General features: G+C 36.8%; 1 protein-coding gene across 4 annotated transcripts in view; it reads right to left on the bottom strand.

The window, feature by feature from the left end:
- Positions 1 to 18,845, bottom strand: part of CFAP69 (cilia and flagella associated protein 69) — a 29,470-nt gene extending 10,625 nt beyond the window's left edge. Inside the window, exons 1-16 of one of the 4 annotated variants that reach the window (XM_035318134.1) lie at positions 18,525 to 18,845; positions 18,275 to 18,331; positions 16,827 to 16,889; positions 15,695 to 15,804; positions 13,701 to 13,777; positions 12,239 to 12,337; positions 9,200 to 9,349; positions 8,900 to 9,077; positions 7,769 to 7,892; positions 5,767 to 5,815; positions 5,526 to 5,557; positions 4,834 to 5,050; positions 3,801 to 3,965; positions 2,459 to 2,577; positions 1,842 to 1,960; positions 650 to 731 (exon numbers count right to left, since the gene is read on the bottom strand). In XM_035318134.1, the coding sequence (XP_035174025.1) occupies positions 650 to 731; positions 1,842 to 1,960; positions 2,459 to 2,577; positions 3,801 to 3,965; positions 4,834 to 5,050; positions 5,526 to 5,557; positions 5,767 to 5,815; positions 7,769 to 7,892; positions 8,900 to 9,077; positions 9,200 to 9,349; positions 12,239 to 12,337; positions 13,701 to 13,777; positions 15,695 to 15,804; positions 16,827 to 16,889; positions 18,275 to 18,331; positions 18,525 to 18,665 (1,782 nt within the window). In that variant the 5' untranslated portion in view covers positions 18,666 to 18,845. Of the gene's footprint in view, positions 1 to 649; positions 732 to 1,841; positions 1,961 to 2,458; positions 2,578 to 3,800; positions 3,966 to 4,833; positions 5,051 to 5,525; positions 5,648 to 5,766; positions 5,816 to 7,768; positions 7,893 to 8,899; positions 9,078 to 9,199; positions 9,350 to 12,238; positions 12,338 to 13,700; positions 13,778 to 15,694; positions 15,805 to 16,826; positions 16,890 to 18,274; positions 18,332 to 18,524 lie in introns of all 4 variants that reach the window. The other 3 variants (XM_035318136.1, XM_035318133.1, XM_035318135.1) reach the window with 3 other exon arrangements.
- Between the last annotated feature and the right edge of the window lie 83 nt (positions 18,846 to 18,928).

The following is an 18,928-nucleotide window of genomic DNA, read 5'->3' as shown; positions in this document are numbered from 1 at the left end:
TTTAAACATCAAAACTTTTAAAACCTTAGAGTGTACACTCACTCTGTTTAAAGTGTTTACTAACTTCAACATGAAGAACTGAGGTGCTTTTCTAAACAGACATATTCAAAATAATCACAGAATCAGAGAATTGTAGGTGTTGGAAGGAACCACAAGAGATTCATTGGGTCCAACCCCCTGCCAAAAGAGGTTCCGTAAAGTAGATTGCCCAGGTAGGCGTCCAGAAGGGCCTTGAATATTTCCAGAGGAGACTCCACAACCTCCCTGGGCAGGCTGTTCCAGTGCTCCATCACCCTTACCATGAAGACGTTTTTTCACATGTTGGTGCAGAACTGAATAATAAAGCAGTTAATAAAGCAGTTTGAGTCTCCTTGTAAAAGAGAGTATATTTGAGACTCTAAATTAAGAGTACGTTTAAGACTAAAATTAAGACTCTCTGCCAACTGCTTATTTTCAAAAAAGATACATGAAGTTCTGTCTGATCATTTCGAAGCAGATAGGCCGGTGTGTGGATTACCTTCCTTTCTCAGGAAATTCCAAATACTGGACTTCTTGTTAGTATTACACTCTTTGTACATACCATTAAGGATTCAATTTTCCATGTTATTGTAGTATTCTTTTATTTTGTAACAACAATAAAAATACCTACTGCCAGCAAGTCCAGAAGAAGAAAAATGCCCTGTTGTTCAAGAAAATAATCTTCTGCAATGTAACAGCCAACGACACAGGACCTTAAACAGAAACAATTTCAATGTGTAGAAACACTTCTATGTTTTAGAACATTCTAAAAACATCTCATTTATTTTACTGAATTGCATAAAAATATTTAGTATGCAATAAGTGTCATGCCTTCAGGGAGCAGAAAAATGATTTTCATATGCCTACACTTGTGCATTTACAAATCCCATTTTCATTTGCACTGTATAACTAAATATAACCTACTTGGCCACACTTTCTCCTCTTATAGTGTCACACCTTCTTTGTCGCAGCCCAAGAAATTTGGCAGGTTCAGTACGAACTGGATTAGAATACCAATCTGAACTAAAACTCATTCCGTAAAAGATGCTGACATTTAGCTAGATCATATTGCTGGTCTGGCTCATTGCAGGGTTGTGTGAATATTTCTGCCAGCAGAATCAAGGGGGTGGGACAAGTAAGACTTTCTTTTCGTAAGTGTTTGCTTCTCCCAGCTGAAAATGATCACAAAAACAGCACTAATGATGCTATTGCTTCCTTTTCTTGTTTCCTCATTTCATGATCATTAATGCAGTAACTAGAGGGTTTACCTGCACCACTCAGCCCAGTCTTTTCTCCCAGACAATTATCATTTAGCTTTCTACATATTTATTAACCTGCCTTAAAACAAATTAATTTTTGTTTATCCTTCTATGTATTTGAGTACTAAACAATAATTCCTCTGATGGCAATCTTTAAAAAAAAAAATCTAGTCCAAAGTGTTGCCAGTTTACAAACACTTCTTATGTCTGCACATTTTTAGGGTAATATTGGTCTATTCTGATCTTGCTTTTACTCCTCTGAGTTATTTACAGACTCTAACCATTCACCTCTCTTTTAGGAAACTGCACTGAGGTGTCAGGAGGTCATCCTGCAGGGAGTTAGACTGCTGTGTAGAGAATTAGGTTGTCATACTAAGCCCCTGTATAGGGAATATATGCAAAATATTCCATTTATTCTGTATTATTTTTTAATTAGTCAAACTATGATTTTTACAGGTTCTAAATAGAAGGCCTATGTGTGCAGGGAAAGGCTGTAGTACTGCAGACCTAAAATATGTGAGCTACCATTTTTAAGAGTTACTGCTGCTAAAATAGTTCACTAACCACAAGCAGTCGAGTGCACTGAAAAGGAGACGATTGTGGCCTAATCCACTATATAACTTCTTTGGATCCATCTGAATGAATGGGATAAGTATATCCACTCCTTCATAGCTGAAGAGCTCCTGGTGAAAATTATTATTATTGTTGAAAATTATTATATTAAAACAGCATTTTTCTTAAATTATATGTATTAAATAGCTACATATAAGAAAATCTAATTTAAAATCTAAATTGATTTATATTGTAATAGATTTGGTCCACTTGTTAAAGCAGGTTATATTCCTTATGATACAGATAACAAAAAGAAATTTGCAGTTCTTCCTAACAGATAATCCCATTCTTCAACACGTTTTCATATTTTAATTTAAAAAATTACATAAATTAGCAATTAAATTGGTGACGTATTTGCTAATGGATTTCTGAGTGATTTTGCATTTTAACTGTCACAGAAACCAGTTATCAGCCCTGACTTGTTAGCAAGGAACTACAGTTGACATGTTTTTGAATTAAAAAACAAACAAACAAAAACAAAAACACACAAAAATAAAAACAGTACCATTTGAATAAAAATATACCACATTTTGACATTTTTGTGCCATATGAGGTAGAAGGATACAAACCTTTCTGTGGGCATCATTTTCACAGAGAGCAGACAAAATAAATAATGTATCAGCTTGGATTTCCAGTAGAATGGCATCATCTCTTTCTTTAGTTTTGTTTGCTGCATACTTTAGGATATCTGCACATGAATACATTTTATACATGTGAATGTTCTATTATGCAAGTCAGAATTCTATTATATCTGCTGATCTAAAAAAAAATAAAAAAATAAAATTTATACGAGGGGACTCTAAGAGAAATCTACTTATGCTGTTAAGTTTTATCTCCTATGTTTTATAATACCTTACAGAAGGTTCAGCACTCTGATGCTATAGTTTTTTGCACTTTAGTCTTTATGACAGTTAATGACAGCAACTTACACTGCCTTTTTCCTAGTACTTTCAGCCCCTTGTTCCTGTCCCTGTGATGCTCCTTGTATTGTGTGAGTGCAATAGATTCAGGAAACTGATTTGAATTAAGCAACTCTTAGGAAAACGCAAAGAGCTTCTTGATCTGCTCTGCTGTACAGCCTCACAAACATTCGTGCTGTCAGCGGAAACATGGATACATAAAATGCCACCACTGCTGAGAAAATTAGTCCTGGAACCACTCCATGAAGCAGGACATTCAGACATGGACCTCCCTCAAAGTAAGAAAAGTTTCCTGAATCTGTTACGTAACGTATATTGTTAATTTTGCTATCACTAAAATCTGTAAGTTTTCACAGTCTTCACAAGAGTTCAACTTTCAGCTGAGCATATAAGATCTATTATTTCTAGGCTTTCTATTAGAACATACTCCAAATTCCAAAAGGTCTTAACTACTTGTTCCTTTCAGTATAATTTTTTTCAGAGTACTGGAAAATATATTATCGTAAGATAAGAAATTAGAACAGTATCAGAACCTAAAGATAACAGTAGGCATGTATTTCTCCAATTATCTAAATTGCAGGAACAATCGTTATGGAGTTTTATTCTGATTTTAATATTTATAATGTTATATATGTTATATATATATATAATATTATATATATATACATATATAAACGCACTGGCTTTCTTTTTTTCTAAACAAGAGTTGGGTAAAGTCACATCATAACAGACTTAGGTAGAACAAGACTCATGACTGGATTTCCTATGGGCTAGCACAATGAAAATAAGATGTAACAAATGCAGTATAATAAAGGCAGAGATCAGGGGCAGCTTCCACTCAATTAAAAAATCATATTACTTTTTGCATTTTTTAAAATCTTTTCACCAAAGGAGTAACACACTAAAAACACTGTGTAAGAAAAAGCATGCACATTCTTAGTGTCAGCAGCAATACATGATTCTAAGTACAGCAATAGAAACCATCCTTTACCCAGTAGCTGGCTAATTGCTCCCTGGTCGCACAAGTTAAGGTTCACAGCATCATCATAAAGGGACACAACAGATCTCAGCACTCTCAGACTGTAGCGCATTTGTGCAAGTTTGTTGCCACGACCACCTGTTCCATGGAAACTGTTACCTTGACCAAAGAAAGGATCTGTGGAACAATTACAAGAAGAATTTTCTTTGGCAGATAGTGTATGTTCATAACAATAATGTTCTCAGGAATAAAAGTACTGGCTTGCCAGTGCAAGTAAGCTAAAACAAGCAAACAAATATCTTCATGTTATAAAGGCTTCTTATTTAAAATAAGCTAGTAAGAAGCCATTCTGTGTAGAGCCATACAATATTCATTAAGAAAGGTCTGATTTTGATTAATGTTAAAAATTATTACACCAATTTTTTTTTTTTTTTTCACTTTACTAGGTCAATATGCAGTCTCAAAAACTTAAAATATCTTCTCTAGCATTACAAATAACATAAACCTTCTTATCTCCATCAGATACAAATTAAAATTTCTCTATGGGAAAAGATCCCCTACCTGATGATGAAAATTACCCATCCCCAGAAAACCAACCCATGAAGACTGAGTGCAGTTAGTTATCTATTTGTTTAGGTCACACTTGCAGCTGATGGCTACAAGGAAGCTTTAGTGCAGAAGCTGTCTGTGTGCAGCTCTGAGTTTGAGTTAACACATACTGCCCCGTGGCAGGAATTACTGTTTGGATTTGGTGTGACAATAAGCATACCTGATTAGCTTAACACACATGCTGTAGAGATGTGTGGCTGCCCACACAACTGCAGGAATAGCAATATAGTGGCATGCAGAAAATACAGCAGCTTGCACTTCAACAGAAGAGAAATATTACAGTAATATTTTAAAGGTTAGTTTCCTAAGTGATGTATGTAAAAAGGAATCATTTGAACTTCGCAAGTTTTACATTTATTCTTCCTGCCAGAGAAACAAGTCCAGGTGAGCTATGTTTTGAGGTTACTGTGTATGAAAGCCATAAGCATCTACTGACCTTGACCCATACACCATTCCAGAAACACAAGGAGGAGAGTATTCGCTTGGCAGGACAAATATTTATCAACTAAAAAGGGAGCCACTGAAGCTAGAATAGCAATTGCATGAAGCTGTAATTCTTCATATTGGGAAGCAGACCAGTCATGAAATCCAGGCTTCTGATGTGGTTTTATATAATAAAGCAAAGCTGGCATCACATCATTTTCACTGAGAAGCTGCAGGTTCAAAAGACAAGGAGATAGAGCTTAAAGGCTTCACGTGTAAGGAAAATCTAAAGTAATGAGTCTCCTTTATCTGTCCTACACTAAGAAATTATTTTTATTGGGAAAAGATGTCAGGAATGGTACAGGTATAGACAAGCTCTGTTTATATTCTGTAGCATTTGCAAAGTCTGTGGTTAGTAAAACTTTATTACGTTCTACACCTGTATTTCAGTAGTGCTTTGCAGTCACTAATCAGCTAGCTTTCTTAGCACGGTTTAGGCTTGTAACTTTTCGAAAATAGAAACTGTATGTTGCTTTCAAACAGCAAAGCTCGGTTTGGTACATGTGGTATATAGTTCTGAATTCTTGATTTAGAGATGAAGTAGTTTCAAATCTTCTAGACTGTTAGATGGACAGCTAAATAGCAAATCTTTTGACTTTTTGTCTTTTTTTGTCTTACTGTATCTTCTGCTGTGCTAGAACTCACCTGTACAGCACATGGGTCTTTAGATAGGATTCCTATAATATTAAACAACAACTTCTTCATCTCAAAGTCTTCATAAGAGAAAGTAAGTTTAAGACCTTTTAACAAGGGATTGGGAATTTTAACTGCAAAGGAAATTGTACATATGTTACAACAAAATCTCCACTAGAAGTATTATAATTCATAGAAGTAAATTCACTAGAAGTATTATAATTTCATAATTATGCATTATGAAATCTCGTACCTTCAGTATATGTTGCAAGTACTATTAACAGTGTTGTAAATCCACTTTCCTAATGGGAATTCAAAATAAATGCGTTAATTAAAATAAATTATAGTGAAATTAAAACTGATAATTTAGTTTTAGTTTTACTTTTTTCTTCAGAACAGATAACAATGTATCCTATGGCAGAATAAACAGAATTTTATTAAAGAAGAAATCAACGATTTGGACAGTGTACAATACTAAGTACAGTGCTAGGGGTACAATTAATTAAATCCACGTCTCGTTCAGTACAAGTCTGAACTTCTATGGGGAAGTCCCAAACACATGCATTCACTATTGTAACCTACTACACAAGAAAACAGTATTCTAAGTACTGTAAGTCGTATTTTTTTAAATGCATTTGTGCACATACAAGTTTGTACATCAGGGTGACCAGTACACACAATTTGGTGCCTTCAGTTATGCATACTGTTATATTCAACTTCAGTGCATTACAAGTAAGGATATGAAAACTGCACGTACGAGCAACTTGCATTCCAAATATTATACTAAAATGCTGCTAAGATGCATTTCAGAAAATAAAATCCTGTAATTCACAGCTCCTAGACAGCTAGGAAGACAGTTATGTCTAATAAAATTATGAATAGGACCAAGGACAGGGCTTGTCTACATAGCACACTAGAGGCAAAAGAGCTTTGTTTCTGAGGTGATTAGAAGCCATACAAACATGGTTATCAGGATACTGCTCTTCTTGAGCAACAAAATGCATTAGCTTGGACTCTGCACTCTGGTAGAGCCACCACAGAGCCTTCCACCAGCTCCCAGCATGAGGAGAGCTCACAGAACACAGTACAGACATCCAGGCAGAATTAAATTGTTCTTATTTTGCAGCAGCTTCTTAGATGCATCCCGAACAAGCTGGGCTTGAATACGTTCAACCTAGCTCTGGAAGTTTTTGCTTACATTGAAACAATTTTTCATCCCTGTAGTACAAGGAATTAAAATACCGTGCACTGGTTATTTTTCTTGTAGGAAAAAACACCCTGTTTCTGCAGCTAGACAAACAGTTTGAATGTTTAGACATCAGATATGTTGCTGCAATAGTATAACAGACTTTCCATAATGGTTAGTGATAAAATGGAAAAGCTGAATGAAGAAACTGTAATCTTAATATCAGACTATTAAACCTGTTTGGTAATACAGCCAATTGGGAAACTTCTACTGAAGCTCATATATGACTTCCCTGAAAGTAATCCACTCCTGAACAGCCAACAGATCTACATAAACAGGAATTTGATTACTTAATTATTCAGTACATACGTCACAACTTCATTTAAAGTTCTAAACCTCAACTGTAAAACACGACTGTAAAAGAATATTAACAGTTATAAAAAGTCAACTTCTATGCAGATTCCTCATGAAAACTCTGGAATGCAAACACTCTGAAACAAAAGAATGAGTCATCTACTTTTTAGGCAAGTCATGATAATGCATTAAGGGCTACATAAGGTGACCTAGTCTTAGAAGGAATTCATGTGCCTCATTAACTGGACCTAATTCATTCTCTTCTCAGCATCTTAGAGATTCTGAGCTCATTTTTGAAGGACCCTTCTTAGGAGGTAAATATTAAGGTATTTCAGATTAATTTGTGCTATTTGAATACAGCCGGTATTCTTAAATCTTCAAACAACAAATAAGATTTAGTGCAAAACTCACTGTAACAGAATGGCGTATCTGAGAATCTGTACAGGAATACAAGAGCTAATGTTAACTTTTGCACAAGAATGGTGTAAGTTTAATTTCCTAGGTATCAGATAAGGTTGGTTGATGCTATTGCTCCAGGCTAATGACATGGATTTGAAATCTCTCTGAGGTAGAATTGTAGAAAGCAAAATGGTTTCCTGCTCAGCAGACCTAAGCTTCCATTTGTGCTTAGATCTTTCTTAACAAGGAAAAATATTAAGCGCATAATATCAAAGGAAAACTTATTAGTCTTAAAAACATAACTATGAATACTTACAATCATAGGTGCTGCAGGATTTTCAGCCACTAATGTGGCAATCACCAGGAGGTCGTTCCTTAGCTGACGATCATAATGGCGGAAACCATGTAAGAGCAAGTCTACAAATACTTCCTTCAATGCACTTAAAAGAAAGTGAAAGGTATTTTACTCTCTTCATATTCTTAGACAGCTCTAGTTATATGGATCCTCATTCAGAATCTTACTTTTCACAACCTTATGGGTCAGTAGCAAAAAAAAGTATTATGACATGGATTCTTATGTATTCTACGAGAAATACAACTTAAGCAGATATGCAAGGTGCATGTATTACAAGCTGCACCTTCTGTTGCGTGTTATAATGAATTAATTGAAAGTAAATTAATATTTTATCAAGCAAAGAACTGGCTGCTGTTGAATGATTATTGAGAAGAGGTGGCCTAATACCAAGTAATGAAAACAGTGTAACTCACTAAGGGAGAACCCATTACTGACCCCAGCAGAGGATCAAGAACTAAGCCTCATATTTCATAACATACTTTCCTACTAATTTTATACTATATGCATTTCAATGGTGCTGTAATATTGACCTACTGGGCCTAACACATGAGCTTAAAAATGGTGCCATTAGTTTTTTCATCAAGCAGAAGTTAGGGCTGTATCTCTTGCACTTATGCACCACACCACAGGTCTGTTCACCTTCCTCCTGCCATGTAACAGAAAACTGGTGGTAGATCACTGTGGTTTGTGAAATAAAGACAGGTTTGACAATGAAATACTTTTGGAGTTGACTGGATGGACTTTCAGCAGGACTTTGGTCACAGAGGTTGTAAGCTACCCGGCAGGCACTTCTCATATCATATATAATTTCCTGGCATTTCACAGGCCACAGTGTTATCTAACTTAGTGAAACAGAAACAGATGCTTGAGGGGTCTAAATCACGTGCTGCTTGGCTATAATGTCTGATTCTGTAGTACTTGAATTTTTGGAGAAGCAGATGTGCAACACTGAAAACTTAATGAGGACTTAATAGCAGACCTCCCCTTTTGCATTTTCTCTCAATTTATTTAAAACAAAATACAGCGCAACAGTAATTCTTTGGTTGTCTCCAAAATCAAATATTAATTCATAAAATGCTTCAATGTACTTACTGTACACATTCTAAGCTACTGAGCTGATTAACAACTTCTTCTTTTGAGGTGTTTTCTAACAGGTTCCATAGGATTTCTGATGAGCGGAACACCAGCTCTCCTGAGGGATCAACATCATTTAGATACAAGCAGAGTCTGCTGGCTGCTTGGGCCTTCAACATGTGTCTGCAATTTACTCCTGAAATCATGAAAATCTGAATAATTAATTCTACGTAGGTTACTAATTGTTTTAGGCATGTTCAGAGAACAAACGATCCAAGATCAGAGGTAGCGAGTACTGAAAGAACAGTGTATACTAACCAGAGCTGGAGAGATGCTGGAGAGCTTTGAGTACCCACAATTTCTCAGTAAGTTCATTTTCAACTAATGCTAGAGATAAAACGAATGTTTCTGCTAATCCTCCTAATTCAGCCATCTGAATCTTATAGTTTGCGCTTGTTGGCTGGTAACCTGCACATAGAATAGCTTTAGTTATAATGCAGTAAATTCCAAATTTTGATTACTTCAAAAATTTGTTATAAAAAAAGATTGAGATGGGAGTTATCACATTTCCTTAGATTTAAAACCAATGGAAAAAAATCTAATAAACAGGAGCTACTTTTCTTATATATGAGTATTAATAGTGCCTAAGCCATATCCAATAGGCTTACCTTCTGGAAGACTAAAATGCTATATAAACACAGAAATTGCTTTCTGGAATTAGCAGAGTGAAAGTGAAGCAGGGATACAGAGAGGTGAAATTCCTTCTTTACGTCATGCAATGTGCAGGACCTAGTTATTTTCCATAGCCTATTCAGTAGAGAATTAATGCTTTCTGTTATGATGTTATTTAAAATACATGAATCCAACCTTTGATTTGCAAGCCTGAATTTCTGATGCAACCCTGTGTTTAACTTTTGTCCATGCATATGCAAATCCGTATTTCATTACTGAATTATGGAGGAAGGCAAAGCATCAAGAAAATAAGTTTATATATACTAACTTGTGAATATAAAGTTTATCTTAAATAGCTTATATAAATATCAGATGCTATGAAATGTAGAAATGATAAATGCAAATAACGCATGTGATGAAAGGCAGTTTTAATTAAGCATAAACTCTCATAGGCTCTAAATTGGTATAATTTTACAGGTAATAAAACTTTATGGACTGCTCTAAGAAATCATCATCTGTTTCTGGGGGATGGCGAAAAGATCAAAGGAAATATTAGGAGCTGTTAAAAAAATACAGTAGATATAACAGAGAATAGTACTGAGACAGTGCCTGGCATGCCAGCATCTAGTAGGCTTAGCAATTCCAGCCTCCCACATCTCAAAAGACAGAGCAGACCTTTAAAAAAAATATAGGTAGCAAGGTAACAAGTACTATTAGAAGCTTTGAAAAGCTTACACACTAACAAGTTCAAACTGATCTGGCTTCTTGACCTGGAAAAAAGGTGATTACGAGAGGATAGGAAAAATGGCACAAAGAAGGTTAATAATTTTTCCTTTTGTTTATGCATTAAATAGCAGATAATATCATTCAAAATCATTTGGTAACAGGTTTAAAACAAACAGAAAAAAATAGCTTTTCCATGCCATATTGTTAAATTGTGAAACTAACTTTTTCACAACTCTATGATTAGTGAAGATGTAAATAGGTATAAAAACAGAAAGTCTCACAGAAGAGGTGAGATAGAGGTGTATTAAGAATAAACCCCATCAAGGTGTATTAAGAATAAAAGGAAGAAATCATGGTTTAGGAATGCTCTAAAACACACTATTTGAAAATGTGACAATATACTGTTAAAAAATATCATGGTGTGCTAGCTTTCCTTCTTCTTATATTTTTATCACCTGCTCTGTCATATCCTATATTGACCTTCACATGGTCATTCTTCTGTTCCTATTGCTCATGTTTTGCAGCAAAATAACAACTTTATGCTTTATGATTTATTAGAATTCTTCTGTGGTTACTATTTTTAAACACCTTACACAACTCCTTTATTTCAAGCAATCCTGTGTCCCATGGTGAGCTCTTGTAGTGGTGAGACTGCCTGTAATAACTCAGACCCTGTGAATGACTGCGAAATCAGTCCTCAGAGGTGCAAAACACCAAGGAAAGTAATAACTATTTGAGTTGTAGGCTTCCCAGATGCTTAAAGTTAAGAATGTGATTTGGATTTGGCTGCATCAGACCTGAATGCTCAGCATCTTGCAGGACCAAACTTTGGCATGATTTACATATATGCTTAGAGATGAAGAATTTGATTTAAAAAAATCAGATGGAAATATATAATTATTATTTTTGAGATAGCACATCCTGTTTTCTAAATCTGCAGAATAACCTCTCTCAGTATTTAACATTCAATTATGTTGTTGGAATGATTTACAGATAGATACAACTAAATGCATACATAACTGCTTGTAGAACTTGGAGTCCCTCCTGTAAGGGAAAAACAAGTCTGTATGTATTTGTATTTTCAGAATCTTGTGAGGGCTGTGGAAGCAGGAGCTTCTTTAGGCCTCCAAAAATAAAAAACTAGCAAGAAGGCACAGGAGCTAATGCCACACTGTAGGAACACAGCAAGGGAGCATATTAAAGTCCAGCATGCTACCTCAGCTGCGCTCTGGATCCACACTGCGCCAATGCTCATCTGTAGCTTGGCTGTCTATAAACTTAGTATTGTCTTGCAGCATGTGATCTTGTGCCCCTCTAAGAGGGGATCCATGACTGACTTTGCCTGATTACAGCCTCCGACTGTTGAAGGAATAAATAATAGTGGATTCTGATGAGAGTTTGCATGCCTATCCGTAGTATCACAGGATCGTGCTTGAGCTCATCTGCCCACATCACCAGTTTCTTTCTGCAAAGATATGTCCCATAATTTATTCAGAGCCTATGCTCAAATGTTTCTGTATAATATGAACATGATCAAATTTAGATGGATGCAGATCTATCCCTCAAAAACAACACAAGTGAAACCAGAGCTGTTACTCTCCAGGCTACGTACACATGGTTGAAAATTATATTTCCTTTCTTTTAAATCTGATCCAAATTACTGTTTCTTCCTCAGTTATCCATGTCTCAGAGAACCTGTGACTGCTTCACATTTTCTGGATACTATTAAATCCTAGTCCCGTAAGTACAACAACTAATTCATTGCACATTAATAAATAATTTCAGATTTTGAGTGCTTATGTGTACAAAATACATTAATTACACACTTGCCAAGTATTTAGTATTTGAGATACAGTGACTACAGTTATACAGAAAAATTAATCCAATTAGAATAGCCATTTTGAACCAACGGGATCATTAAACAGATTTCTTCTGACGCTTATAAATACTGTGCTTTACCTGAGAGTAGTTTTCTTGGTGGGTCCATCTTATAAAAGCTAATTATACACTTACAGATTTGTATTCTAACTTGAGAGCTTGGCACCCTCATCAAATAACCTATTGGAAACAGGAAAAAAAATAATTTACCAAGTTTACAATTGTTTTAGAAATTCACCTTAACACTTGTATTACAGTACTTAGTGTCTCCTTTGGTCATACCCCCCTTACAAATCTTTCTACATCATGAGAAGTTTGATTATAAAATACTCAAGGGACAAGGACTCTAACAATGAATTGGACAAAGTGATCTTGGAGGAGTAGCATATGGTTTATCAAAATGTGACCTCCTCTGCTTTATGTCTACAGATTCTTATAGGAGACTGGATGTTATTCCAGAAGGTACTCTCAACAGAAAGCTACTACACTAGGCTGCTGTCATCATAACCATGGCAGACGCTCTTCTTCTAGCAGACACGATATGACAAAATGGGAGCAGAGAAATAATTCCTTTTCCACAAGATAAGAAGGAATTTGAGACCTACCAGGGCCTAGTATGGATAATATAATTGATCTTTCAGATTGTAATGTCTTTTTGGACAGGCTACTCTACTGAGAATCTGGAACAAGCAGAAACCAAGAGGCCATTCTGCTGTCTACCTGTGCCTGTGAAAATGAAGACTTTTAAGAATTACTTTTTTTCCCCACACGTTTCAAGGATAATATTTTTTCACTTGTGACAGGCTGATTGTGTTACATCTCTATTTAAATCTTTCCAACAAATGAGTTAACAGATCACCGGTACTCCATTCTCTATCCACTTTGACCAATAGCATTGCAGTATTTTCTTTGAAAATTACAAATATCACATGCAAGGTCATAAGATATTTTGGCACTACAATGTCCAATGACGCTGAGACACCTTTCGCTCAAAAGCTCTCTTAAAATGGATTCTTAAGAAACAAGCTGATGGCTCAGATGCAAGATGCTCCTAGTAAGGCATGGCACTACGCTGACTTGCTGTATTTTGCCTTCTTAAGTGACAAATCTCAGGCTTTCAGATTTTGAAGTTTGAAGCTGGGAGTCAAGAGTTATAATTTTCTCACTTGTTTCTTCCATTTGGCTTCAAAGAAGCATAAAGGAAATATATTCCCCTTATCCCAGTGTTTATAGCAATTCAAAAATTTCTCAGAGTGAAATGAAATCAAACAGGTTACACACAGGTTTAGTTCTTCAGCTGTACTTTTAAAACTATCTCACATAGCTTCTGACACTGGCAAGCAGGTAACTCTGCTAGCTAATCTCTGGGTTAGCTGCACAGCAAAATAAGAACAGTTTCTAAATACTAAAAAGTGCCAAGTACTGAGTAATTAAAAGAAATTACTTGCACTTACTAGGGAAATAACAAACAATTAAAATTGTGATAAGGATACAGTTAATTTTATTATATTGGTGGCGTTGTGGCATGTCCTTATACACTCACCAAGTTGTGCAATGGATTTTGAAACTGTCACAGAATAGCTTACTTCATCTGATAATTTCTTTTTTTGAAATGGTAACCTACAAAATGAAATTAAAAAACATTAAAATAGTATTTGAAACACTGCAGAAGAATACTCTCTCTAATAATGCACCAGAAAAGCTCAACAGATTTTCTCTGCCTTTATATATATATATTTTTGCAAATAAAGACTTTTCCTGGGGAAAATACATCTTTGCAATATTGATTCTACACTGAAAGTTCAGTCCCATAACCTGGCAGTTACATTTTGGCAAATAGTACATATTCACAGACAACCTTTCTATAATTCATATTCAGTACGATAAGGAAAACTCTGAACAAGCAAATGTCATTTCAATGTGGAGGACAGACTCCTAGAACTGAGGCACTATCCTGTTACTCCAGAGTCTCACTATGAATAGACATGTGCAGAGATGGAAAAAAGGATCAAATCCCTGAACAAGACCTCTAGAAATGGATGAAAATAAAACCAGTAACTCCAAATAGTCCAATTACACATGCATTTTTAAAAACAGGATATTAAGAAATATCCAATAACATTTGCAAAACATTTGGATATGGCATAAACATGTAAGTACTAAAAATTCTCTAACAGTAAACATTGCCATGTTACGCTAAGGTCTCTGCTGCTCATAGTGCAGAAACAGCTTTCCGGTTGGTTTACCTCTGTAAACACAGCCAGAGAAAAAGAAAGGAGAGATCAAATAATGGAATAAAAAGGGGAAACGAAAAAAGAAGACATTGAAAAAAAGTGGGAAGAAGACAGCAAACAGCAGTAGTTACGAAAGAGTGGAAAATTCTACTATGTGAGTTCTAGTATCTGAAAGGAATTTTTAAATAACAGCCCCTCCCTCTAGTTACAGGCTTCTCTTTGTCATATGAAATAGTATGACAGAATTTCCATAATATAAAAATTAAAGCAAAACCCAAGGGCACAAACTTCCAAAATATATTTATTGCATAAACCAAAATTGCTGAATTGCTATAAGAAATGAAAGTACTACTTTTATTGACTTTATATCCCCATTCTCAGTTTTGTCACGTTTCTGCCACACAGAAGAAAATCAAACTTCATGAGGTACTTTCTCATTCTCCACTGTGTGGCAGCAAAGGAAAGCAGTACAACTGCTCTAGAAAGTAAAAGATTCATCTCAGAAGTTGTATGTTTATTAAAACCAACTGCTGAAATGAAGCAATGTAAAATCCTATTTGAATACTCGGCTTACAAACTGACTGCCTGGCATAATTTTTCTCTTCCTTGTTCTCACCAATTATAATTAAATACACAAGTAACTGTAGTTACAAAATCCCATAAGCAACTTTATTAAGTTCTTCTTCAGAAGAAAACCATGAGCAAGTATAGATAACACCTGAATTCTATTCTACAAATAATTTAAAGTACAGTATGCCAATGAAGATGCAAAAAAAAATTATGCAATACATTTGTAAAGCAATTAAAAATCCCAAGTCCTCCACCTGTTGTGATTCTTTCTCTTCTGCAATATGGCTGGTCATCTGATAAAGTTTACCTTCAGGTAAAGTGTCAATGTTTTAAACTCACTTAGAGAGCTTGTTTGAAACAGCAAAACACACCTCAGCAAGACTTAACAGCTCAGTCTCTTGGGGCCACAGTCCCTGAACAAGCTACTCTAGGCAATGAGACACCTTGGGGGAGAATCTTGTTTCCAGCACACTGGAGCCAATTATAATACAGTTTTGCATGATGTAATACGTAGCTGCACAGATACTCGATTCTTAAATTGGGTCCTTCATGCCAACAGAAACTGGACTCAAGGTAACAGTTCATAATACGGAAGGATGATACAACTGATGCCTTGCAGATAAAGATGCCTTCTATATAGGTGCCACACAGGTATGTGAGTTGCCTTAGAAAATGTATGAACATGTTAATTAACAGTGTTTGAAATCTCTAAAAGAAGGGCTTAAATACATACCCACATAGTTTAATAAGTTCACACACAGGCTCGATGAAAGCTTCTTGTTCATTCACTTTTTCTGCACACAGGTTAAGAACGTCAATTATTTGTGCTAAATCCTTAAGGGGCTTTTTATTTAAAGTTAAGGAAATCAGATTGCACTGCTATGAATTAGAAGAAAACCTTGAAAACTGCAGTTATTCTCCAAAGATACAACCAAGAACAACCAAGGCCAATGCTGTCAAAGTAAGATGACTAAAATGAAGCGTATGAATCTATACTTAGGCCTTTGGAAGCAGCCTTACTTTTAAGGAAGCACAACTCTTGCAACTCTCATTTAGCTTTCTTATCAACTGAACTCACTGGTGGTTCAGCACTGAGTATCAAAAAATATAGGATGGAAAGCTTTTATATCACAGTCATAGATTAACCTTTCTAAATTCTATCTGAAATAGTCTTGAGGCATTTAAATCATAAGTGGCTAAATTGGGGTACTAAAGTTTGAAAGTTGGGATCTGAACACGTATTATCTAATTTAGAGGCATAAGATTGATCTGGTCACTGAGCCTTAGAAGTTACTACCAATCCACTTACTCATGGAAACTGTCTGTAAGAACTTAGTCACAGCTCAACTGTGAAGAAATGTGATAGCTTAAATCACTATGACAATTAATTGAAGTGTAAGAAATTAATCACATTTTTCCATATGCCTACATTTTCCCCAGTACTTCTCATTACTTCTTTCAATTTTACTATAAATACAAAAAAGTTTCAGGTAAAATACCCTTTGTTTTTCTTTAGAATGTCTACTCACTGGAAGTCAATGCTATTTTATCTTCCACTTCTTAAGTAATGAAAATTATTATGCATGTCTGAGTTGAAAGTATACTAATTACATTTTGAACACTTTCAACCACAGTACAGGTGAAATCCCTCTATGTAATTTTGTAGCAAATGAATCTGGCATCTAAGAATCTTGCTTACCTACCAGCCTCATCTATGTGTACATAAGAAGGTCAATAATGAGAACACGTATCACTGCTCCCATGTGGAAGCAGACCTAAAAGTGGTTTGCTGAAAAGTCAAAGTATTATCATTCATGGCAATAACACACCACAACTTCAGAATTCTACCGTGTCAAAAAGGATACAAGCCCATTTTCAAAACGCTTGACTACCTTCTTGAGAACTTTCAGTTGTTCTTCCAAATTATTCTTAAATACAGGAACAGAAAGTAGATTTTAATTGCGATTTGCTTTAGAACATTAAATGATTATATTTGTCCCCTTTTAAGTTTTAATGAAAGTACAAATCAGATTAAAAAGTCACAAGACACAAATAAAATTCTGAAAGTGCTTTGCAGGAGGATTAGCCCCTTGGTCAAGCCACAAGAGTGCAGTACTTAGAAATGTAACTAAAGAGACTTTTTAAAACCGCATCTTTTGTTCAAATGTGTGAGCTCTTGCTACTAAATTCTTTGGGATTCTGTGAGAGCCTACTAAGAAAACCAAACCTACGTTACACATGGCATAGATGTGTAAAAATGTAGATCTGAGGTGCTTAGAGTGAAGCTCTACGACCACTAGGAAACAGTCTGCAAATTCAAATTTGAAAACAACTGACATAAGGATATGGCAGGGTGTGCCAAGGGTATGCTGCATTCATTCCAGCTCTCCTGAGCACCTCCACGCTGGGCAAGAGCACTGCAAATTGAGGCAGGCCAGAAAGTTGTTTCAGGAATCTACAAGCCCAGAATCCTGAGGGCATTTCATCAGATATTCTGTGCTGTCTAGAGGAGCAATAAACAGTATCATGCAGAATATTTTTCTTCAGTCTGTAAACTTATTCTGAGTGTTCCTTATTCAGAAGGAAGAAAAAAATAAAGACATTAACTAGTTCCCTATTTCTCTGCATGACAAAATATTAGAAGGCGGTATGTTTAAACAAATCCTAAGAATATAAATTATTAAGTTTCTAGATCAAAAGTGACCAATGGCTTAGTGAATTTAGTCTGCCAAACCTCCTTGTGGAGACAAACAACAGTCTGTGGAAGTCCATGAGATACTGCTCTCCTGTGTGGCTAGGAAGTCATATTTGTTCTTGAATACTGAACATTGTATAGTTATCCTTCCTTTAAAATCACCTCCCTGGAGAAATGTTAGCAGTTAACTTGGGCAATTTGATAAATTCCTGTCATACTTTCGATAAGTCTGTATGTATTTCCATTTTTCAGCTGTGGGTTTCAGCACTATAAAACTCCCAGATGCGCTAGATTACACAGCTAGCTTCTACATACATGCACACGCTTTTGTCTTGTCTTGGAAAAGTGCCCATGTGAGGACATACGGCGATATTTAACAAACAAACAAAAACACCCAAACACCCACAAAACTCAATTCATAGATGTCATTTTCTATTAAAGAGAACATCTTTTTAAAAAGCGTTCAAATACTAGTACAAATACTTCAGCTTTGTGCTTTGGAGCCACAGCCACCAGTGCCAGCTGGTTTTATTTGGGACAGATACAACTATAATTGTATAAATTTTATTTTGAGCCCCATTACAGCTGGTGAAACTGAAATAACGTGGTCTCACTTACAGAGTCCGAACCTTCGAGTAGCCTGATGGCGTGATTCAGATCCGCTGACCGCGTCTCCTAGAAAACGGCCACACTTTTTAACATCGTTAGACTGTGCTTAAACAGTGCTTAAACCTTAAAACCTGCCGGTCCCACGCTGATGCAACAGGGAACGCCCCAAGGCCGGGTAAAGCCCGTCTGCCTGAGGCGTCCAGCCCCAGCCTCATTCCCAGCCCGGGCCGCCATGAGGGCAGCGTGCCCGGGGGCTCACCTGGCTGGCTCCGCCGTCCGGGGCTCCCTTGCGCCGCTCCCCACCGCAGCGAGAGGGGCCGAGGGCCGGCGACAGCGCCGGGGAGCGGGCCGGGGAGCGGGACAGCGGCCGTGAGGCAGAGGGCTCGGCCAGGGAGGACATGGAGGACGCGGAGCCCGGCCGCCGCCGCCTGTCCGCGGCACCACGGCGGCCTCGGCGCTGTTGCCATGGGAGCGGGGCGGCACCGCCTGCCCGGGCCCAGGCCCGTGTGGGCCCGGCCGATGTCCGACCTCCGCCGGGCTGGGACTGAGGTGGGAGCGCCTCGGGCCTCCGACAGCCGGCAGCGGGGACCCGCTGTGGGGACAGCCCGGCCGTTCCCCGGCTTGGGTGCGGGGAGCCAGGCTGCTGAGTGCCCTGCGCTGTAC

The sequence above is a fragment of the Oxyura jamaicensis genome, chromosome 2 (genome assembly GCF_011077185.1).
Source record: "Oxyura jamaicensis isolate SHBP4307 breed ruddy duck chromosome 2, BPBGC_Ojam_1.0, whole genome shotgun sequence".
Taxonomy (NCBI): domain Eukaryota; kingdom Metazoa; phylum Chordata; class Aves; order Anseriformes; family Anatidae; genus Oxyura; species Oxyura jamaicensis.
This window is presented reverse-complemented; position numbering and strand designations above follow the sequence as displayed.